The sequence below is a fragment of the Carassius carassius genome, chromosome 16 (assembly GCF_963082965.1).
Source record: "Carassius carassius chromosome 16, fCarCar2.1, whole genome shotgun sequence".
In the NCBI taxonomy this organism is placed as follows: Eukaryota; Metazoa; Chordata; class Actinopteri; order Cypriniformes; family Cyprinidae; genus Carassius; species Carassius carassius.
In genome coordinates this window covers 3,450,834-3,476,236 of record NC_081770.1, presented here as the reverse complement: position 1 = coordinate 3,476,236, position 25,403 = coordinate 3,450,834, and the positions used below count along the sequence as shown (strand labels likewise).

The following is a 25,403-nucleotide window of genomic DNA, read 5'->3' as shown; positions in this document are numbered from 1 at the left end:
TTATTGCTTTCTCGGTGAGAAAAAAAGAGAGAGAAAAAAAAGAAAGAAATATGTTGGGATTGAAATCCCAACATATTTCTTTCTTTTTTTTCTCTCTTTCTTGTGTCTCAAGTCAGAACACAGCTCATTCCCTTTGAAATACTGGGATAATAATACATCTTTAAACACTAATAATTTACTATCGTTGAGAAAATTGAATAAAACAAGTAAATACAAATCAAAAAGTGACACACTTGTAGTCTGCTTTTCATTTTGATAGCACTATAGCCTACAGATGAACTCCACAACAAATAATAACACATGTAACTGATGAGGCTATGGATCCAGTGGAAATGAAAATATGCACTGATACAGTGCACAGTAGAAATATAGTAACAGTGATATGTTATATTAAAAAGTAGATGTAGTACAACTTAAAGGAAACTAAATAATATGAAAATCGAGTACAACGGTACAATAACATACCGGTATGTGATATAATAGATTTATAATAGCATAAAATTATATGTATAATATGAATAATACCATAATAAATAACTGAAAAACAATATGAAAAAATGCTTCTGATTGGTAGCACTTATACGACAAGTTGCCAGCTCAGGGGTGCTGACCCACCAAAGACTGTCCGATTAGAAACCAAATGAAGATGTACTTTTCTGGGAATAACCCATTTATTGTCACCACTCAACAGACTGGGTTGTATGGTTGTGTTTGTGTGGTTTTCTATAAAATAAACAGTAAAATAAACCTGAATATACATAATAATAACAATGATAAATTACAACAATTAAACGAACAAATGTAGTATGGTATTTTAACATCAATAATTAAACATGCACATTATTATAAAAACAAACTGAAATAAAATGTAAGATAGGCTGTATCTCCTATATTATATTCGACACAGATGTAATCTGACACCTTGTTATGCTGTGAAGATGGTATAGCGCTGCTTTGACTGGATTATGAGTGCGCATGCGCGTGGCGAATTTTCCACAACAGTTCTCCCATTAAATATAGAAAATATACAGCAAACTCTGCTTCAAACAATAACATTACATGTGATAATAAAAAAAGTATAACTCTAGTCCGGATACTTCACTTTCACTTTCACTTTCATCCAAAAACACCAGTTTCAAAAATCTCAGACTTCTTTAATAACTGACAAATTAAAAGTCACTGATGTGTTATAGATTTTTAAAACCTAATTGTTGTGATTACACGTGGAATAAATCCTCTCTATCTTTAAAATCAAGAATAGATTTCTAGCTGATCCCGCATGATTTAATTCACTATGTATCTGACACAAAAATAACTTGTGCACCTCTATCAGATCACAAATTGATATCGATTTCCTTTGATATCCTTCCTTCCCTTTTCCTATCGATGGGATGTCAAGGTCTTGTGGTTAGAGAGTTTGACTCCCAACCCTAAGGTTGTGGGTTAGAGTCTCGGGCCGGCAATACCACGACTGAGGTGCCCTCGAGCAAGGCACCGAACCCCCAACTGCTCCCTGGGCGCCGCAGCATAAAAGATGCCTACTGTTCCGGGTGTGTGTTCACGGTACATATAGTATAGGTCACCATACTTGGCTGTATGTTATGTCACTTTTTTCACTTCACTTGATGGGTATATGGATAAAGACAATGTGAATCATAGATACTGGAAATTAAACAACAGTCTGCTCTCTGATAACTATTTTGTGGAACAAGTTAAATTGTTAGTTTTTTTTTTTTTTTTTTTTTTAATAATTTTTTTTGTTGTATACAACAATGGGAGCTATTTAAATTTAAATTCAGAGAAATGGCAATGAGAAGAGGCAAAGAGTTATAGAAAAACTAACTTAAAAAGATTACAGAGATAACAGAATAACTTAAAATAAAAAAAAACTCTGTCAGAAGATGAAAATACTAAAATATATAAACTCAATTAAGAAATGGATAACCTGTACATGGAATTAGCCAAAGGAGCTTATATGAGATCAAGGGCACCAAACCCCCAACTTCTCCTCAGGTGCCACAACAATATGGCTGCCCACTGCTTGGGGTGTGTTCACAGTGTGTGTGCACTTGGTTAAATGCAGAGAACAAATTCAGAGTATGGGTTACCATACTTAGATACACTTCACTTCACTTACTTTATCAAACACTGTGATTTGTCCATATGAATCGGAATATAGCTTATATTTAATATTCAGACATTCATAAAAACAAAGTATTTCCCTAGCCTATATCTTTACCGCTAAATAAGAGAAACAGATAATTGTCTGATGATGACAATCAATTTAATTCATAAAACTCTTAAATAAGTGTTAGCACACATACTCACACTGAACCTGATGAAAATAATTCAGATATAATTCTGTAAACGTTTCTTTCTTCTTGAAATTTTATTACATTATAAGCAGTTGATAAACAACAAAATGGTGCATTTCCGCCACTAACTGGATCAAAATTACTTACTCTCCCTCCCACAAATTAGTTATGTTTAAGGTACTTAAGAAACCTGTAAAAATTGTGCTCAAACAAACGATGTAAAGAGTATTTTACAATTATGTGAAATAGCTGCGACTCACCTCGGAAAACCGCCACACTGAGGTCGAGCGTGCGAATGATGACGTCATCACCACAGGCGAAACCAACCTAGTGTTGCCAAGTTCGCGTTTTTTCCCGCTACTTTAATACTGACTACGTTTACATGCAGTTAAAATTCGGGTTATGGTCAGGTTAAGGTCACTATTCGGGTTTCTGAAACATTCGGGATAACCCGTTTACATGCTTGAGCAGAGAGAGTTACTCCTGTATGCATGGAATGTGTAATCAGTCGAATGTGATTATATTACGGAATGTGTGATCCACCAGCAGCACTTGACACTACTGTGCCTCTATACTGCACGCGGGGTTTTTTTATGCGCCGTCTCTACTCAAAAGACCAAGATTCCTTGCGAATAGAACATGCGCAGAACACACATTTTGATGGGGATATGCCGAAACGCGTTTACAAGACCAAATATTCGGGTTAGAAAAGGGGTACCCCAGGTATAATATCCCGGTTTTTAAAAACCGGGATATGAGCATATCCGGGTTTTTGCCGGTGTTTACATGGCCGTGCGCGACCGGGTTATTGCTAATAACCCGGTTTTGAACGGGTTATTGGCTGCATGTAAACGCAGTCACTGTTGCTGTGGGTTGTTTTTCATATATGCGGATTTATTCGATGCCAATAACGTAATATTTATCCAATAATAAGAATTGAGTTTTACCCCACCAGAATGCGATTTTTACAAGGGGATCCCCTATACTTAAATGGGCAAGTTTTGAGTAGCAGTATTGGGCGTTTTTTTTTTTTTGATGTAAAGCCCTTAAAGCAATCATAATATTTCCATGACTTTTAAGTGTAAATAAAATTATGAAATTATTCATTCTTCCTGCAAGAAAAAACAACAGACAGTAAAATGGAAAATCAAAGTTTAATACACATATGAAAAGTTGATCGATCTCTCACTTTATTGATTAACAACACAAAGCATCTTATGTGAATAAAAATGAAGGGGACAGTTGAAAATCTAAATGACAGTATATCTTACAACTGTGATTTCTAAAATACACTATAAGTGGAAGCTGTTTTAAAAGCATACAACGCAGAATAAGTTAAATATAAATGTCAGTTTTTCTTAAAAGTGTTACAGCCTCTTTGTAAATTTAAAAACTTTCTACTTTATTAAAGAGTAAAAAAATTGTAGGTGATGCGAATTAGGGGTGTAACGATACGCGTATTCGTATTGAACCGTTCGGTACGAGGCTTTCGGTTCGGTACGCGGTACGCATTATGGACCGGACGGTTCGTTGGACTAATTAATTATATTTGGAAAATAAAAAAAAATGTGAAATATAATGATATGCATTCAACAAGGTAGCCCAATAACCCAAACGACGTAACAGGCAACGCCCCTGACACACCCGAAGAAGAAAAAAACACCAACTTATATGTTTATGTTAGGCTACTCAGTCAGGCGCTCGCTCACTCAGTACGCGCTGAAGGCGCGTTGCAAAATGGCCAATGCGTTTAACAGACCAGAAATAGAAGATCCTCCAATAACCAACAGGTCTGGTGTTTGGGTGCACTTTGGATTCCCTGTAAGCTATAATGGTGATGGCAAGAGAGTGGTGGATAAAAACAACAACGATATGTCGCATCTAGGGTACACCAGCGGGAATACAACAAAAAAAAAAAAACACCAGCGGGAATACTTGAAACATGTCAACTCATTTACGCCGACATCACCTTAATGTGTCAGTATCTGGGAAAAGACGGAAAAAAGGAGAAACATACACGCAACAAACTATCCCCACAGCATTTAGACAGACATTTCCAACGGATTCAAACAGGGCAAAAGACATCACCACAGCGATTGGTAGGCTACATTTACGTTATAGCCGCGGATATGAGACCTTACTATTTACCATTCATTCTATCATCACCATTATAGCTTACAGGGAATCCAAAGTGCACCCAAACACCAGACCTGTTGGTTATTGGAGGATCTTCTATTTCTGGTCTGTTAAATTTTTTCTTTTTGCTGTATCTAAAACGTACCGAACCGAACCGTGACACCAGTGTATTGTATCGAACCGAACCGTGAATTTTGTGAACCGTTACACCCCTAATGCGAATGCATTATATAAACAGCCTACAACAAAACACAGAATTATGTAATATACAGGTGATAATCATATAATTAGAATTTCATCAAAAAGTTGATTTCACTAATTCCATTAAAAAAGTTAAACTTGTATATTATATTAATTCATTACACACAGATATAGTTCAAATGTTTATTTCTTTTAATTTTGATGATTATAACTGGCAACTAAGGAAAATCCCAAATTCAGTATCTCAGAAAATTAGAATATGACTTAAGACCAATACAAAGAAAGGATTTTTAGAAATCTTGGGTAACTGACAAGTATGATCATGAAAAGTATGAGCACGTACAGCACTCAATACTTATTTGGGGCTCCTTTTGTCTGAATTACTGCAGCAATGCGGCGTGGCATGGAGTCGATCAGTCTGTGGCACTGCTCAGGTGCTATGAGAGCCCAGGTTGCTCTGATAGTGGCCTTCAGCATTCTTGGGTCTGGCATATCGCATCTTCCTCTTCACAATACCCCACAGATTTTCAATGGGGTTAAGGTCAGGCGAGTTTGCTGGCCAGTTAAGAACGGGGATACCATGGTCTTTAAACCAGGTACTGGTAGCTTTGGCACTGTGTGCAGGTGTCAAGTTCTGTTGGAAAATATAATCTGCATCTCAATAAAGTAACAGGAAACATGAAGTGTCCTAAAACTTCCTGGTATATGGCTGTGTTGACCTTAGACCGCAGAAAATACAGTGGACCAACACCAGCAGATGATATGGCACCGCAAACCATCACTGACTGTGGAAACTTTACATTGGACCTCAGGCAACGTAGATTGTGGGCCTCTGCTGTCTTCCTCCAGACTCTGGGACTCTGATTTCCAAAAGAAATGCAAAATTTACTTTCATCAGAAAACATAAGTTTGGACCACTCAGCAGCAGTCCAGTCCTTTCTGAAGCGAGACGCTTCTGACGCTGTCTGTTGTTCAAGAGTGGCTTGACACAAAGACTGCGACAGCTGAAACCCATGTCTTGCATACATCTGTGTGTAGTGGTTCTTGAAGCACTGACTCCAGCTGTAGTCCACTCTTTGTGAATCTCCCCCACATTTTTGAATGGATTTTGTTTCACAATCCTCTCCAGGGTGCGGTTATCCCTATTGCTTGTACACTATTTTCTACCACATCTTTTCCTTCCCTTCGTCTCTCTGTTAATTTTATTTTATTATGTAAAATCATTTTCTAACTGTTTTTAAATGTTTTAATCATTTTAAAAGTTTTAACATTGCTTGTTTTATTTTTGTTATTATTTTTCTTCATGATTATTTTACTTTCTTTTATGTAAAGCACTTTGAATTACCATTGTGTAAGAAATGTGCTATATAAATAAACTTGCCTTGCCTTAATGTGCTTGGACCATAGCTGTCAACATTGAACATTGAAAATAAGGGAGATTCCCCGGAATCCATCCCCAAAATAAGGGATTTTTTTATTTACACGATTCTTATCCACAAACTTTAAAAAAAGCACTAATCATTAACAGTCTAAAGAGTTTATAAGGACACAATATATATTAAAGAATGACAGACCAATTGATTTGTTAAAAGTGATTTATTTATGAACAAGGTAATATTAATAATAATTTAATATTAATAATAATTTTGTGCTGCGAAACGTCGTTTTTCCTGACAACGACAAATTTTGCAGAAGGCATAATTTAAACCTACATGGCTGCTTGTCAGGTAGTGGAAGGTGGACTCCCATTTACTCAAATATCGGCATTTATTCTGTGATTTTGGCATTCGGCATTCTGATCCGTCATCGCACATCACACTCATCTACTATACTCTCGAAGTTCACTTCCCGCTACTTTTTCCCTCTTTCTCCCGCCCGCTGGCGCCGCTGCAACTGTCTTCTTCTTCGATGGTAGCCTAAGCTACTTTATACTGCCACCTGCTTTATTGGAGGTCTAGCAACCCAAGTGCAAGCCACTTCACAGACACAGATAGTTGCGTGTTCTGAGTTAACACAGAGTATAAAAATACGGGATATTTTACGGGAAAATACTAAAACGGGAAGACAGCGGGAAAAGAGCTAAAACACGTGAGAAACATGGAAAAAACGGGAGGGTTGACAGCTATGGCTTGGACACAGAGCTCTGTGAACAGCCAGTCTCATTTGCAATGACCTTTTGTGTCTTGCCCTTCTTGTCAGTGGTCGTCTTTTGGACAAATGTCAAGTCAGCAGTCTTCCCCATGATTGTGTAGCCTACAGAACTAGACTGAGAGACCATTTAAAGGCCTTTGCAGGTGTTTTGAGTTAATTAGCTGATTAGAGTGTGGCACCAGGTGTCTTCAATATTGAACCTTTTCACAATATTCTAATTTTCTGAGATACTGAATTTGGGATTTTCCTTAGTTGTCAGTCATAATCATCAAAATTAAAAGAAATAAGAATTTGAAATATATCAGTCTGTGTGTAAATAATGAATATAATATACAAGCTTCACTTTTTGAATGGAATTAGTTAAATCAACTTTTGATGATATTCTAAATATATGACCAGCACCTGTACAAGAATAAAACTTTTACATATTGTTCTTTGGGTAAAATGCATCATCTCTGCCTGGATCTAAATCTTAAATCTCCATGTCTTGAAGATGAACTTGACGTACTGTGACAAATTTTAATTATGTTTCTTATGACAGATTAATATGGAAGAGATGCAATTTTGCACTTGAAAGCACTGGACCTGGAAATAAATTACTTAATGTGATAGTTTATTTTATGACTGCGTAGAGAAGATAAATCACTGAAACTCTTCCCACATACAGTGCAGTGATACGGTTTCTCTCCAGTGTGGATCCTCTCATGTGATTTCAGATGTGCTGACTGACTGAATCTCTTCTCACAGTGTGAACACTTGTAAGGTTTCTCTCCGGTGTGAATCCTCTCATGTGATTTCAGATGTCCTGTCTGACTGAATCTCTTGTCACATTGTGAACACTTGTAAGGTTTCTCTCCAGTGTGGATCCTCTGGTGCTGCTTCAATTCTGCAGTTGTAATAAAAGTCTTCTTACACACAAAGCACATATGATCTTTCACACCAGTGTGTATTTTCTGGTGAACTTTTAAATTATACAGTTGTGAAAAACTCTTTCCACATAAAGAACATGAATGTGGTTTCTCCTTTGTATGAACTTTCAGGTGACACTTCAGGTCTGAAGTCCTCAAAAATGCCTTGCCACATTGATCACATGGGTGCAGTCTCTCTCCATTGTGGATGTCCAGGTGTCTCTTAAGATGTCCTTGTTTTTTGAAACTCTTTCCACATTGATCACATGTGTATGGTTTCTCTCCAGTGTGGATGTTCATGTGATCCTTAAGGGTTGATGGTTGTGTGAAACTCTTCCCGCACTGATCACATGTGTATGGTTTCTCTCCAGTGTGGACCCTTGTGTGAAACATGAGACTCTGTTTGCTTATCAAACTCTTTCCACACTGAGTGCAGATGAAACTTTTCTTGTCTGTACTTTTCAGTAAAGAAACGGTTTCAATCTGTAAGCAAGTTTTTTCTCTACTTTTGACATCATGATATTTCTGCTCTTCACTCTCCTCTAGCAGGGCTGAAATGAAAGTAAAAAAAGTTACAATATAAATACATTTAAAAAACTAACAAATGTGAAGTAAAGGCAGACAATGGCTAAACAATTATGATATATTTTATATATATATATATAAGTCTCTTTCAGTGAACAAGGTACAGTGATCTTCAGATTATTACTTAAAAAAAAAATAGGGATAAATCCATGTTGCTGTACTGAGATCTATTCAAAGTTTGATCAAATCCACAAATATCTAACATAATAATAACATTAATAAACTATACAATTACAATATACAAAATTCCCCCTATATTATTTATAAGTTTAACTGTGTTTTTCTACTATCTGACGAACTGCTGATAACTTTAATTGTTCTTCAGTCTCATTGATGAAGGATGAATAATAAACACCAACCTGTTTGTTCTTCAGTGTGGTTCATTCTGCAGGGTTCTGGATCTCTCATGTTCTCTCTGTTCTTCAATAAACTCTGTCTCTGCAGATTTCACTTCTTCCTGATGATTTGATGCTCGTCTTCACTTGTAGACTGATGGAAATATTCCAGCATTTATTGATGAACTGCAGTGGGAGGAGCTACACTGAAGATGTGATAGTTGTGTGAGGAGCTTCACTGAAGGTGTGATGATTGTAGGAGGAGCTTCACTGAGGGAGGAGCAGATCTGCCATAATTAAAGATAAATCAGTTACTGGATATATTATTTACCTGATATAAGATGCATTTGGTTTTGAGTCAAGCGCATCATTGTAGTACTACAGTGATATTTCTTCAGCGCACAGCACTGGTCAAACTACAATGCAGAATATTAATAATTATGACTGGACTGTCACACCCATACCATTATAATGAGAACACCATTATAATAAAACGCTGTGAATTAGCTGCTGTGTTTCTATCCTATAAGTCCTAATATTAACGTTATGTTGTATAAATAACGAAGTGTATACAAGAAGGAGAAGGAGGAAGAGTTGCATTTGAAGAGTGTGTTCGTCGCCATGTTGTCGAAACGCTGTTATTTTCATCTCGGAGTCCAATCACCTTTGTTTGGGCTTACCAGGGACGCTGTACTTGGAGATCAATGGTTACAATTTATGTTTAACTCGGTTCCCGAAAATTATAATCCACATGTAAAACTATGTGCAGCACATTTTGCTGAGAACAGCTTCCTCAATCTCAATCAGTTTAATGCCAGATTTTTGAACAAAGATTATTCCTGAAAGATGGAGCAGTTCCCTCTTTGTCTGGAGAAGGCGTTGTTTATGGACCACAACCGGTAAGTGTATTTTATTATTTAAATTGGTGCATTTAACAGTTTCTGTAACTTATTATACAAAGGGCAAAGCTGTTTAGCTTTGTTAAATAGATGGTAGGGCTGTGCAAAAACTCGAAATGCGATTTTCATGTGCATCTCGTCAGTAAAGGCGTTCTGTGATTAGAAGTACATCTCCAGCACGTGCGTTCAGATCAGGATTGCCAGGTTTTCAAAACAAATCCGGCCCACTTACTTCTCAAAACTAGTCCAAAACTAGCCCTATCGCATTTCCAGGAGGGCAGCGTGCGCTCAGCTGCTGTCAAATCACAACACAGGAACCACGGGTACAATCAGATCTTGTTACGTATTTCTGAAGGAGTGGCTTTATAGAACAAGGAAGTCATCAGCCCGTTTTTATTACAGTGAAAACAGCGGTATACAGATAGGTGAATTGAGTGAAAAATACTTTCTTTTTTTTTATATGCAAAACATGAACACGTTATATTGCACACTGTAAACACAAAGCTTAAAAAAAACCACGAAAAACGTGATCTTTAATTACTACTGTCAGATAGGCAAATTTTATAATGAGAGCATTATTGTAAAAATTGTGAATTGTTAGGGTTTTGTTGTCGTTTAGTCAATCAAAAAAAAAAATTTTTTTTTACCCCGTTTGCATCTGCAAGGCATTTGTTAACATTTTCTCTGTGTGTTAACATCAGTAATTATGGCTGTCGAATGTCGGACTTGAAAATGTATTTTGCCCAGCCCCCAAACATATGATTCGACTATTAGTCGCATATCAGCAAGATTCAAAAATCCTGATTCGATTATGAAAATCCTTTTATTACCCGGAACATTTGTACCAGGAACTTTTTTCTCCCCAGACCTGTTGCTTTCTGCATTTCCACTGCAGTCTAAAGTACCGGGAAGATTAGGCAAATAAAGTCTGATGAAGTAGGTCTGCGCAGGTTTCTCAATACACAAAGTACGCTGATGTCGGACTGGCATCCTCAGTAGTTCGGACATCGCGAGTTTGACAGCAGCGTACTTGGGAACTACAGTCAGCTTGCCTTGTACTACTACAATTTTCCTCACTGTATATTTACAATAAAACGAAATAGGAGATCAAATACCACTGCCTCTTTTCGTTTTTCATTTAAACATAATAATAGCCACAGAAATGTACTTCAGGGAAATGTGTATATATACCGTCATTACAATGAAACTAAATATCATATCCATTTGCCTTTTTTTATTTAAATTTTAACAAGAACCGCGTCGCTTCCATTATGAGCGCGCATACCACTTGCCTACATTTTAAATAACAGACTTGAGTGCGCAAAAGATGCAATATAGCAGGGATCCTCAAATCTGGCGCACAAGATCCATTTTCCTGCAGAGTTTAGCTCTAACACTAATCAAACACACCTGAGCATGCTAATCAGTTACTTCAGAATCATTAGAAAATCACGGGCAGGTGAGTTTGATCAGGGTTGGAGCTAAACTCTGAAGCGCATTGGCCCTCCAGGGCAAGATTTGAGGAACCCTGCAATATAGTCTGTTTCTCTCTTATTCCACGGTCACCGTAGCCACCAGATCCAGTCTGTATCCAGATCAGAGGGTCACTGCAGTCCAGTAAGTGTCCAGACCAGATGGTGGATCAGCACCTAGAAAGGACCTCTACAGCCACGAAAGACAGCCGAGACCAGAACAACTAGAGCCCCACCGGGACCACTGGGACAAGACCACAGGAAACAGATGATTCTTCTGCACAATCTGACTTTGCTGCATCCTGGAATTGAACTGCTGGTTTCATCGGTCAGAGGAAAACTGGCCCCCAAACTGAGCCTGGTTTCTCCCAAGATTTTTTCTCCATACTGTCACTGATGGAGTTTCGGTTCCTTGCCGCTGTCGCCTCTGGCTTGCTAGTTGAGGTCACTTAATTCAAAGTGATATCGTTGACTTGATTGCAAATGATTGCACAGATACTATTTAAACTGAACTGAGATGATGACATCACTGAATTCAATGATGAGCTGCCTTTAACTGTCATTTTGCATTACTGACACACTGTTTTCCTAATTTATGTCGTTCAGGAGCTTTGAAACCTTTTTTTTAGTTTAAAGCACAAATTTAAAAATAAAGGTGACTTGTAGGCAAGCATCAGTACCTTGAATTTGACGCCAGTGAAAACTGATAAAGAGAGGTGTGACGTGAGGTTTCTTTAGCTAATTGAAGACAACTCTGGCTGCTGCTTTCTGAATGAGTTGCAGAGGCTCGATAGTACATTCAGGAAGGCCCACCAAGAGAGCATTACAACAGTCTGGAGAGAACAAGAGCTTGGACAAGGAGTTGTGCGGTCTGCTCTTTTAGGAAGGGTTTAATCTTTCTAATGTTGTATTAAGCAAATCTGCAGGACCAGGCTGTTGTAGAAATATGGTCTGTGAAGCTTAAAGGTGCCATGTAATGCAAAAATCACTTTGATAAGGTACTTGAACACAGTTGTGTGGCCACAGTGTGTGAAAACAACCAGTTTATAATGGTAAAAATCCAATCAGTCATTATTTTATAATCCCAATAAATCATATCAATACTATGATGTTATACTTGGGGAAAGTCCCACCCATTTGTGAAGCTCTCTGCCCATTTAGAATATACACAGCCCGAGTGAGAAGCTGTCATCTGCCATTACTGTTTTCTTGCTGTAGGTGCTGAAGAAACAATGTCAGTGCCAATGAGCCATTAAAAGTGTTGTGTTTTGGGATGAATCAACGAATATAGGAGTCTACATACGTTTGTGCTAACATTTAACACCAGATTTCCTCCCAAACATGGACTTGTTCAGTGCTGGAGTCATGCAAAGATTGCTTCTGAAAGAGGGCTCAATATCAACACTTTGTGAGCAAACATCCAAACTCCAGACAAAGCAACCATCACATGTCATATTTTGTTTTCCAAAAGAGCTTCTTGGTTCTCTGTGTTACTAAATGTTAATGTTAATTTCACTAAAGCTACCATTGTTTCTGCCTATTTTCACAAATGCTGCCTTCATGTGCTACCAAAATTATCATAATAGGAATGTGGTAGTTGAAAATTACATATGGAAGCAATGTGAGGTCAGTCACATGGTCACCACCAGTTAAACCGTTACAGAGGTTGTATGCCCACAAGCATAGAGTTCTTTAAGCTCCGCACTCTTCTGAAAGGGTAGGCGAGAGCACCAGCTCATTTTCATTTAAAGGGGAAAATCACAAAAACAGTGCGTTTTGGCTCATAACCTAATAGTTGCCATTTCAACAACTATTTCAAGTTGAAAAAATTAAATGTGGGGTATTTTGAGATAAAACTTCACATACACACTCAGGTGACATCAAAGAACAATTTTAAATACTGAACCAATGCATTCTATGGCAACCTTAAACTGATCATCTATGACAACTCCAAGGTTTCGTGCTGTCCTGGAAAGAGTTATGGCTGACGAACCTCTGTAAAGAGCAGTTTTGATGAAGTGGTGGGTTGGCTGAGACCACAAACAGTTCTGTCTTAGCAAGGTTGAGTTGAAGGTGATGATACTTCATCCAGCCAGAAATGTCTTGTCAGAGATGCTGCAATGCGAACAGCTATTGCTGTATCATCTGGTTGGAATGAGAAGTTGAGAGTCATCAGCATAGCAATGATACAAAAAACATGCTTCTGAATGAAGAATACTAAAGATGACATCTAGATAGAGAAAATAAATGGTCCAAACACTAAGCCTTGAGGAACCCCAGTAGCAAAAAGTAGTGATTTTGAAACCTCACCACTGCAAGACACCCTGAAGGACCTACCAGAGTGGGAAGACTTGAACCACTTGAGTGTGGCTCCTGAGACACTCCTCTTCGTGAGGGTGGACGGGGATCTGGTGATTAACTGTGTCAAAAGCAGCAGACAGATCCAGCAAGATGAGTACTAAGGGTTTGGAAGCTGCTCTTGCCAGTCTCAGGTCTTCAGTAACCAAGAGCAGTGCAGTCTCAGTTGAGTGGCCACTTTTGAAGCCAGCATGTCCATGATATTGTTCTGTGCAAGAAACATAGAGACTTGGTGGAACAACTTGAGTGTCATTCAAGTGTCTTTGTAATGAATGGAAGAAGGGTCTGTAGTTTTCTCTACTTAGAGAGGGTTTCTTAAGCAGTGGGGTTACCCTAGCCTGCTTGAATCCTGTGGGAAATGTATCAGAGTGAAGAGAGGTGTTGATAATGTGAGTGAGTGCAGGAGAAGAAGAAATGAAAAAGAAGAAATGGCCTGAAGGAGGTGAGTGGGGATAGGATCGAGCATAGTAGCATGACTGGAAAGGATAAGTTTAGAAATGTCTGCCTCTGAGATTGGAGAGATGGAGGAGAGAGAATGAGTATTTATGGTTCTGGGGATTTGTCTTTTTGTGGTGTGGAGAACTGGTCGCTGATGGTTTCTTGTTTTAATTAATAAGAATATTGCAAAGTCATCAGCTGTAGGAGTTGAGGAAAGTGGGGGTGGAGGAGGATAAACAAGAAGAAATGGTTTTGAAAAGCATTCGAGAGTCAGAACAGTTGTTAATTTTGTTGAGGTAGTATGTTGCTTTAGCGGTGGAGACACTTGAAGAGAAGGAGGAGAGGAGTGAATTCTATACACTAATGGCGCTTTTCCATTACCAGTACCAGCTCGACTCGACTCGGCTCGACTCGCTTAGGCTCGGCTCGCTTTTCGCTCCGTTTTCCATTGCAGATAGTACCTCCACAATAGTACCTGGTTGTCATAGCGACGCTGCAGGAAACTGTCGTGACGTAATCTTCCACGCGACCCACACACACAGGACAAATGGAGGAAATCGAGTGCATGTTGTTTTTGATCCTCGGGATGTGGCTGTTTCTCACAGCATGACAAACGTTGTTTCAGGAGATGTTGAGGGCAGTAAAACGAAACACTGCTGAAAAAAACAGGAGAGTTTGGGAATTACTACAGAGTTCAGACAACGAGACGAATCCGTTTGTTCAAAGCCGACGCAAGAGAGTAAGTTATGCTAACGTAGCTAACGTTTGCTTATGTGTAAACACTATACTATATACAAAGTATTTTATCAACTTTATAGCTACCAGTATTATGTACTAAAATGTGTATTCTTTATATGTTTCAGATCTGTTTCGCTTTGCAAAGTCGCCGCGGCAGACCGTCTGTTTGGGCTTTCAACCGAGCTACCAAGTGGTGGGATGTTATTGTTCCCAGTTTCACAAACGCGCAGTGGGATCAGAACTTCAGAATGTCTGAAGAAACATTTACATACTTGTACAACAAACTGCGTCCAGTGATGGAGAAACAGGACACAAGCTTCCGCAAGTGTGTTCCTCTAAAGAAGAGAGTGGCCATCGCACTATGGAAGCTTGTGACCGGTTCAGAGTACAGAACTGTCGTCATCTTTTCGGAGTAAGCATAACAACTGTTTGCCGGTGTGTTCAAGAGTTCACTGCTGCTGCAGAAACTTTGTTGGTTCCTGAAAACTAAACTCTCATGCAGAGAGTGCCTAGCTACAGGGTTAATATAATGTAAACTTAAAAAACTCATACCATCCTCCTCCATCAGCGACTCCAGCAAACTGGTGGTCGAGTCAAGTCCACCCTCCCTCCCGTTGCTCGCCGGTCTATGGCCGTAGATACCGTCCATCTGTTCGTACCACTTCCAGCTTTTACGGTTTGAACCACTGCGGCCGTTGTGGTCCTTTACAGCTTTGTAGTCACTTTTCAGGTTTTTTTTTACTTTTCCCTACATTGCTGGAAAGTCCTGTTGTAGCCATGTGTGGACAGCAGTTCAGAGATTTCTTGGTACACTTTTGCGTTCCTCGTTGCCCCATCAAGCTCTCGCTGGATCCTTTCTTCAGCAACCAAACAAAGGAAAGTCTGCACCTCCTCGTTTGACCACGGCGTATTCTTCCGAGTTGCCATAATATGTAATGGATTGGATATATCACGCAATCTCTGGCCAAACTTTTTAAAAATGGCGGGGTTATTCTGGATACTATCTGGATACTATTGCTGGCACGTGTAATGATGATGCAGTGAATAGTGACGATTCTCTCTCCAATCAGCAGTCTGCTGTGTTTTCACGTCACATTATAGTATCGCCTCAGCTCGCTTGGAACCTCGCCGGAGGTGGTACGAAAAAAAGTACCTGGAAGCCGGTACAGGTACAACTTTTACACAGTGGAAAACCAAACAGAGCCGAGTCAAGGCGAGCCGAGGCGAGCTGGTACTGTGTAGTGGAAAAGCACCATAAGATCTACTAAGGCCTGAGTCTAGAGCAGTGTTCCCGGAAAACATTAGACAGCCAGGGGGCAGAAGAGGTGGTGTGTGCTGGGTCTGTATAAATGGGGTCAAATCTGTCTAAGATTGAAGCAAAGAATGTCAGCAGCAGTGTTGTGTCAGTGCTGAAAACTGAGAGGATGGAGGAAGATAAGTGGGAGAGAGCGAGCAAAGGTTAAGCTGAAAGGTGACCAGCAGAAGAGTGTGTGTTGTGGCCGGAGTCAGTGTGAGGTAAGAAGAGATGAGGACGTGGTTTGAGGTGTGCAACAGTGTAACTAAAGTGTTATCAGTTGAGCAGTAGTGTGTATAGCATAAGGTCCAATTGGTTACCTGATTTGGGAGCAGAGGTGGGTAGTAACGAGTTACATTTACTTCGTTACATTTACTTGAGTAATTTTTTGGGGAGTATATTTAAAGATGGGTACTTTATACTCTTACACTCTAAAAAATGTTGGGTTATTTAATCTACCCAACAGCTGGGTTATGAAATGCTTTACCCATTATGGGTTATTTATATGGAATTTGGGTTATTTTGTGCAACTCATGCGTTGGGTCAAAATCCATCAACCCAACTTATTTCATTTGACCCAGCACATGGGTTGTTTGTGCTTCAAACCTCATCATCACATCATCACAAGAGTCCACACACTGAGAGCTCGACACAGCAGAGAACCTGACTGCTCATCCAGCGAGGAGAAGAAGTAATAAAAGGTATGTGTAGCCTACGCTACGTGTCTAATTCACTTTGTCTGTGTTAAGTTACCTATTTAAGTAGTATATTGTCGAGGCAAGTTTGTTGGTTTGGCAAACATTGTAGCTAACGTTAGCCATTATCATGGAAGCACTGGTAGCCTACAGCTTATCCGTTTGGTCTGAATTATATTAATTAATTAACTTTAATTAAACAAGTTCATAAAGCCCATGAGCATATATAGTCATGTTTATTGAATTCGCCAGGCTAATTTGAAAGCTAGTTTAAAGCAGGTGATTCGCCAGTTAACTAGTTTACTGTCAGTTGCTTTGCCTTATTTGCTGGCTATAACGAGCGCTTGTTTTTCCTGAAGCTTTTAATGTGACATGAAGGCATTACACAGTGTTTGACTGATTGAAATAGGTAAAAACAGTGAGATAATCTGATTTTGTGAAAGAGATAATTTTATTTTTTTCATGTGAATTGTAGAGATGCGGGGCTTGAAAGTAAATCAGCACAGGGTTAAGTCTGCAGTGGTGAGAAACCAGGACTCTTATTTTGAAAACTGAAAGGAGGAGCTGTGTGCGCGCCTGCGCCCTGACATCTGCAGAGCATTTGGTGAGACGTTACACGGATGTTTCCTCATCAAGCTTTCCTTTTATTTTGCAGGTATTGTTACAAAAACTTGATCATATGCACACGAGATCTGTAATGTAAATGTATATGCTCATACCGCTGATATTTCACTGCGGTCAACCCAGCCGCCAAGTAGAAAAGCACGGTCAATCTAGCCGCCATGTTATCGGGATTGTGGATATGCAGACTGTCCGCCATTTTTTTTTAACGCTGTAACACGAGGTGATTGTGAAACGCGTTTAATTCTATTCAAATTGACTCCAGTTACAAAGTTATAGAGTTCATTATGAGTTTACTTCAAATTTGTGTTTGGTTTATTTAGTTATATATACGTATAAAGATCGGATGCACTTATTTTGCAGAACTGTCTTATCTGTCTTAACGTTACTTGGCCTTCTGCGCGGGGTCTGTAACATCAAGAAATATATAATATATTTATGTGCACTGAAGGCTATGCTGTGAGCAGCCACAAATATTCTTGTGCTGTAAGAACAGACAATTTACATGTATGCAATTTGTTATGAATTATATATAGAGAGGGAGGATTGTTTTCTCTATATTTTGTGATGCTAAATAAAATTGCTGGTATCTTCACATCGTTTTACATTTTCTGCTGCTGTAGTCTACATTGCTTTTGCATGGTGACGTATGAATAGTTAATACTATAGCAATTGTATTTTTGCTTAAGCTCTTTTTGTGTTCGTTTCAGATCAATGGACAACTTTGTCATTAACACTTTGACAGACTGGCAGCTGACAGACCTTGTGACTTGTCTAAAGATTTAACATTAGAGGTAAGAATTTAGTTTTCCCATCTACCGTATATCAAGTCTGCATTGCTACTCAAGCCCTTTTCAGACATGAATTCTTATGAAATATAATTTTTCAGCAGTACTTTAAAGTGGTAGTTTGAATTATAGGACATAAATATATATGAAATGCTTACCGTCAATATGGCCAATGCAAAGGTTTTAATTAATAACCCAAGTCCTGTGTCTTGAATTTTGATTTGGTTATTTTACGTTTACTCCACAAAATTCATTTCTGCTGCTGTAGTCTACATTGCTTTTGCATGGTGACGTATGAATAGTTAATACTATAGCAATTGTATTTTTGCTTAAGCTCTTTTTGTGTTCGTTTCAGATCAATGGACAACTTTGTCATTAACACTTTGACAGACTGGCAGCTGACAGACCTTGTGACTTGTCTAAAGATTTAACATTAGAGGTAAGAATTTAGTTTTCCCATCTACCGTATATCAAGTCTGCATTGCTACTCAAGCCCTTTTCAGACATGAATTCTTATGAAATATAATTTTTCAGCAGTACTTTAAAGTGGTAGTTTGAATTATAGGACATAAATATATATGAAATGCTTACCGTCAATATGGCCAATGCAAAGGTTTTAATTAATAACCCAAGTCCTGTGTCTTGAATTTTGATTTGGTTATTTTACGTTTACTCCACAAAATTCATTGCATTTATATTGTTGACTTGTTCTTTTAAAAAATGCTGTCACTGGGTAAAAATTTTCTGTATGTGCTATGCAACACATCAATGCATCTCTGTTGTTCAATGCCTGCAAGTGACCGCAGCACAACGTGTTCTTCTGCAAGCTTTTGCATGAACATGCTCATTGATAAAAGGTTGCACAGCAAATACAGAAAATAGTGCCTAGTTGAACGGACACATCCTTTTATAGAAGAAAAAAGTCAACAATACAACTGCAACGAGTGGAGTAAGGTTTTTTACATTTATTTGTTCTAGCCAACTCACTGGAAGTACTTATGGATAATAACCGAATTAAAACTTGAAATGAAAAAGAGACTCTCGTTATAAATTAATTCCTTCACATTGCCTATATTAACTATTTCATACTACTTTATTTCCTACAATCCAAACAATCCATTTAAATCTAGTTTTCTAATCTAGTTTTTACCTGTGTGTGTGTTTCTGATTAACAGTCCTACATCAGATATCAAAAAGGCACTGGCTTCGGGTTTGGTTCAGTCATTTACCTGTTTGAAAGACTCAAGCAGTGGCAACGTGAGTGGGTTTTTTTAATGTCATTGAGATTTATTTGGGTTGTCATGATCCTCAAACCATTTTAGTTTGATTTTTAAGGTTGCAATCCAATTCGATTTTCAATTTAAACTTTTCTTAGTTTACTGGAGTCAGCCGAGGGCTCTACCAGGCCCCCTTCTGTTTTTGCTGGATTTCCAGTGTAGATCTCCTATTTCTGCTGAATCCTCACCAAAGAATACACACTAGGGTTTGTACATGTGAAAATTTTCCCGCAGGTCCTTTAAAAAGTTTTAAATAAATGATTGGGAATTTGAGGCCTTAAATTAGAAAAAAAAATTATTTGAAGCAAAACATCCATATTTCAGTTTCTGACAACTTTGTTCTTTTTTTACAGAATGTACCATATCAGACGAACGTGCGTCACAGTTTAACGAATGGTTGAGAAACAATTCTCAGCCCCTCAGCCAGATAGAGGCCTACAAAGGACCACGTGGATTAGGGACAACAATTGGACCATCGATCAGATCCTCGAAGAGTTCCCTCGCTTAATGACCAAAGGCATGGTAGGTATAGGGAAATATGATCTTACATATGAGGAAACATTGTTTATAATGTCTTATTACTGTGCCACATTAAATTGGTTTTAAAAATGTGTTTTCCATTTTATAGATTGCACGGGACTTTCTTGTCCTACATGGGGATGCTGCATCAAAGTTGTCTGAAATTGGCTACCCATTTATGCTGAGAAGATCCTGTACCTGTAAGACAGGAGGGGAAGCTGACATTGCCCCGGATGGATTAACACCAGGTAATATATTCTTGTCAGCAGATCTTGTAAATGCAGGGAATGCAATGGAAGATGTGGGGTATTTATGCAATTATATACGATGAAATCGCAGGTATTGTGAAATCACAGTTATGCTTTTTCACATCGTATTGACACCTATGTCTTCCTATAGATGGTGTTGGGGAACTCACCCTGATGCAGTTGCCAGCCTTGCTTCTACCTACAATTTACAGAGTTGGCAGTGGCCACGATGTGAAAGTAGTTTGCCTCACCATACAGGAATGAAGCCTGTAAGTCCTCATGCACATCTAAAGGGGAAACTTTATTCATTTTATCAACCTATCTGAGCACAATACTGTGCACGCACACATGCATATCCAGGTTTGTTTTACTATACTTTTGGGGACAGGCATCAAAAATAGCCTGACAGTATTAGCTGTTCTACAAGCTTACAACTCGTTGGTCACGATCAAAGCATCCTAGAACACCTCAGCAGTGCCACAGGTTGATTACCTCTGTACCACACTGATGCAGTAATTCGTTCTAAAACGGGCACCAACAAAGTATTGAGTGCAGAAATTAACTTTTATCAGAAGGTTGACACTTTTGTATTTTAACCCATTTGGACCTGACTCCATGAGGTTGACTCTAAAGAAGTCTTCTAAATCTACAAAGCATTTGCAGCCCAACTATCTGACTACCTAAACCTGCTGCCTATCGGCCAGATAGGATAGTCAGATAAGTGAGCCGCACGCATTTTCTCAGCATGTTTATTGTAATGTTAGATCAATCAATTTATGACTTTTTAGGTCAATTGAGGTCTGTTAAATTGTTTTCTGTAATGTGAGCTATATGCTCTAAGACTAAGGCTACGTTCACACTGCAGGCTGAAACGACCCAATTCCGATTTTTTTGCCCCTATGCGAACTGCATCTGATCTTTTCATGACAGTCTGAACGACAAAGATCCGATCTTTTCAAATGTGACCCAGGCCACTTGGGTATGTGGTCCTGAATCCGATACGTATCCGATCTTTTGAAATGCGACCTCCGTCTGAACGACCAGGCCACATGTGTCCGACCCGTACGTCATTGATACGCTACAAACATCACAATTCTGCATTGAAGTAGGCGGGAACAAAAAGATAAACAACAACCATGGCGGACAATCACAAAAGGTCGCATTTAATTGGAAATGTGAACAGCCTTGCAAAAAAATCAAATTAAAAAAAAAACAACGGAATTGAGCATTAAGCCCTGCAGTGTGAACGTAGCCTTAGTCAAAAAAGGTTTGGAATATTGGTTATTTGCAATGAAATGTGAACTATTACAGTTCAACTTTTTTAATTAGAAATGCACTGAATCTTTTCCAAATTGCAAAGCAGTAATTTCTCTAGTGAGGACCAGGAAAATGGTCCTCACAATGTCTGTATTTCAATTCTACTATAGTAATCGGTTGACATTTGGTCCTTACTCACTCGTACTCTCGCTCTCTTGTATTTTCTTTTTTAGCCTGGAATAAACATGGTGGAGTACCTCCATGAGGCCAAGGCATGCAAGTCATCCCCCCACATCCTGACGCTGGGAAATGATCAGAGTGCATTTCAGGCCTTCGTCTAAAATGGTTAAGTTTATTCAAACTAGAATTCTTGCTTGCAAGTAGAGCTAATGGCTCTTAAAAGCAGCAATTAGGAATTTGAATTTATTCACTATAGAGCTGCTCTAAAGCTCTGTTGAATGTTCAGGCAGTTCAATCGAAATTGTTGTTTTTCTCTGAATGTTTGAACTGAATCATTTCTACTGTATTGTTGATATTAATATAATAATTTTTTTTAAACATTCCATTGCTTTGCTATTATTGCATAATATGCATAAATCTAGCATGTATTCGGTTCTAGGTTTGTAGTTACACAGTTTTTTATGGGTAGTCTATTGCAGTTTATTTTCCTATTGTACTGTAATGTTAGACTTAATCTGGTTTATGGGTTAATTTTACCCATCTTAATATGTAGTTGAATCAACCCAGAATTGTAATTAATTTGACCCAGCATTTGGGTACGCTACATAACAAATATGTAGTTAAATCAACCCATAATTGTATTTAATTTGACCCAACGTTTGGGTAGAATATTTAACAAATATGTAATTAAATCAACCCATAATTGTATTTAATTTGACCCAACGTTTGGGTAGAATATTTAACAAATATGTAGTTAAATCAACCCATAATTGTATTTAATTTGACCCAACGTTTGGGTAGAATATTTAACTCATCTGTTGGGTTAAAAATGATCAACCCATCTTGCTGGGTCAAATTAACTACTGTTGGACTGGTGCAATAGTGACCCAGTGGTTGGGTTATAGAACAACCCAAGTTGGGTTATTTTTAACCCATCATTTTTTTTTGTGTGTACTTGAGTAAATTTTTGGGGAAAAATCTGTACTTTTACTTCGTTACTGTGGGTGACGCCCCTCTCGTTACTTTATCTTAATGCAATAAATGTTATAAATGCTTCAGTTTATTCCAAACGCGCCGTCTACTTTTCTCTGGGCAATAAGCGATGTCCATTCGCGAATGAATCATTCTTTTGAGTCAATTCTGTTCAAAGGCTTGATCAAACCAATTGGCAAACGAGTGAATTGGTTCATGAATCAGTTTGAATGAGTCGTTCAGTTCCCTGCCGCACGCGCTGAGCATCTGAAGTGGTTCACTCGGAGTTGTAACGTTTAACATCAGCAGCGTTGAAAACGTGGCTATGGAACTGCACTGAATTGAAAGCAAATCTGCAAAGGCTATTGCTTGCGATGGAGATCCTTATTAGATGAACACCGCGTGTGCTGTACTGTTTAACAGGTAATAACTTGGGCTACATTCGATTACAGTACACGGTACCACTGTGACATTAGTTTGTTGTACGTGTGTGGCTTATAACAGAGGGGAGTCAAGAGATAGATGTGTTTTTACAGCACTGCGCATTATAACAAATCACACATGATTCTTTTGAGCTTATTAAAGCATTGGCCAATCAGAGGCATTCAGATGAGTCATCGCTAAAATGCCGGTGCTTCCTTAACTCGCTCACTGACTGAATACCTCTTTCTGGCGAATTCTCTCGTCAGAAACAACAAAGTGCAGATGTGTGTACGAATCTTTAATTAAGATATTGATTTCACAGTGTTAACAGTTTCAGTGATTTTAATGGGAGTTTCTGAGAGTGATTGAACTCTAGACTGTGAGTGAAAATGATCTTTAATAATGTAAATGTTATTTGCTCTCTTTCTGAACAATGAAAGATTAGTAGCAATATTTATATCACATTAACTTTCAATGTTAAATTCACATTTAATATAAAGTCAGTCGTATTAAAAATATGTTATGGCATGACACCTATATCTGTTACTTAAGTAAACAGACAGGGTTTTATAATAAATTACATAAATTGGAGTAAAGGCTGATGAAATATATACATTTATACACACACACATACATTACATACATTTTATCTATATATCTAAATAAAAATAGGCTCAGTATATATGACCCAAAGTAACTAGTAACTAACTACTTGAGTAGATTTTTTATCCGATACTCTTTTACTCTTACTCAAGTAACTATTCAAGACTAGTACTTTTACTTTTACTTGAGTAAATATTTCTAGAAGTACTTTTACTTTTACTTGAGTACAGTTTTTGAGTACTCTACCCACCTCTGTTTGGGAGTAGCTGTAGTAGACACAAGCTTGAGGTCAAATGAGGCATTCAGAGAGTTGAAGTCAGCAGCCTGCGGTTTTTATCTAGGTGAATGTTGAAGTTCCCGAGTAGTACCGTCCTCAGGGAAATTTGAGAGTAGCACATTCAACTCATCTAAGAAGTGACCCAGTGGACAGCAGGGAAGCTGCTTGTAAGTCTGTGTGAACCGGAAGTTGCTGCCGACTTTATTTCAGTGTAGTGACGTATTTCCAGCTGAAACTGAATATTGAATAGAGGGAAAGGTTTTATGTTTGCGCTCCTCCTCTATGTCTCCTCTATAACTCATAGCAATCTAATGGTTGGAGGGGTGTGTTTAAGGATATTCTGCCCAAGTCGTCAAAATGACATAATCAGAAAAGGAATGCCATTCCAGGGCATAAGTAAATGTTCAGTTTTGATGAAAGATTACAAAGTAAAGTTTTTTTTTCAGCCGATTAACTTGTATTAATTGTTTACATCAAGAATAGCAATATGCACTAGCAAAGTTAACTTTCTGAATTTTAATGAGAGTAAAACAGGCATTACAGTCTTTGGTCCTTCAGATTCATTTCATAGTCTTCTTATGTGAAAAACCTGGGTGTTGTCTTTGATGAGTCTCTGAAATTTAATAAGCAGATAAATTTAGTGGTGAAATTTTATTTTTATTCAGTTCCGACTGCTAGCAAAAGAAAAGTCTCTCCTTCAAAAATTACCAAACAGAGACTGTTGGTTATTTCTAGATCGAAGTGTAGAGGTGACTGTGCTATTTGTTTGACAAGGCTTTTAATCTGTATTAACAATTCCCTACCTTACATTTTATTGTTTTATTATACATTGTGTATTGTTAAGTAAATGTGTTTTTGTGTTTCCATTTTAATTTTGTTGTAAAGCACATTGGACAATCATGGGTTGCAATTAATGGTGCTATATAAATTTTTTTGCCATTTGCCATAAATAAAGTAAATTTTGATTTCATGAGAACTTTAAACAGTATGCATGGAACCAATATATTGATTCATAATCAAATTTTTTCCCCAAACTTTTACATTTGCTTAAGCCAACTATTTTCTAATACAACCCGAATTCCAGAAAAGTTGGGACGTTTTTTAAATTTTAATAAAATGAAAACTAAAGGAATTTCAAATCACATGAGCCAATATTTTATTCACAATAGAACATAGATAACGTAGCAAATGTTTAAACTGAGAAATTTTACACTTTTATCCACTTAATTAGCTCATTTAAAATTTAATGCCTGCTACAGGTCTCAAAAAAGTTGGCACGGGGGCAACAAATGGCTAAAAAAGCAAGAAGTTTTGAAAAGATTCAGCTGGGAGAACATCTAGTGATTAATTAAGTTAATTGATATCAGGTCTGTAACATGATTAGCTATAAAAGCTTTGTCTTAGAGAAGCAGAGTCTCTCAGAAGTAAAGATGGGCAGAGGCTCTCCAATCTGTGAAAGACTGCGTAAAAAAATTGTGGAAAACTTTAAAAACAATGTTCCTCAATGTCAAATTGCAAAGGCTTTGCAAATCTCATCATCTACAGTGCATAACATCATCAAAAGATTCAGAGAAACTGGAGAAATCTCTGTGCGTAAGGGACAAGGCCGGAGACCTTTATTGGATGCCCGTGGTCTTCGGGCTCTCAGACGACACTGCATCACTCATCGGCATGATTGTGTCAATGACATTACTAAATGGGCCCAGGAATACT

At 38.1% G+C, this 25,403-nt stretch overlaps 2 protein-coding genes across 2 annotated transcripts in view; both read right to left on the bottom strand.

Moving 5' to 3' along the window:
• The window catches only part of LOC132159302 (zinc finger protein 208-like), a 164,080-nt gene that overhangs the window by 131,063 nt on the left and 7,614 nt on the right, over positions 1-25,403 (bottom strand). The window lies entirely within an intron of this gene.
• Positions 6,423-8,852, bottom strand: LOC132159446 (zinc finger protein 239-like). The gene is made up of 2 exons (XM_059568941.1): positions 8,656-8,852; positions 6,423-8,262 (listed from the first exon to the last, which is right to left on the bottom strand). Exons 1-2 carry the CDS (start codon positions 8,702-8,704, stop codon positions 7,400-7,402), a joined length of 912 nt encoding a protein of 303 aa, XP_059424924.1. The 5' UTR covers positions 8,705-8,852; the 3' UTR covers positions 6,423-7,399.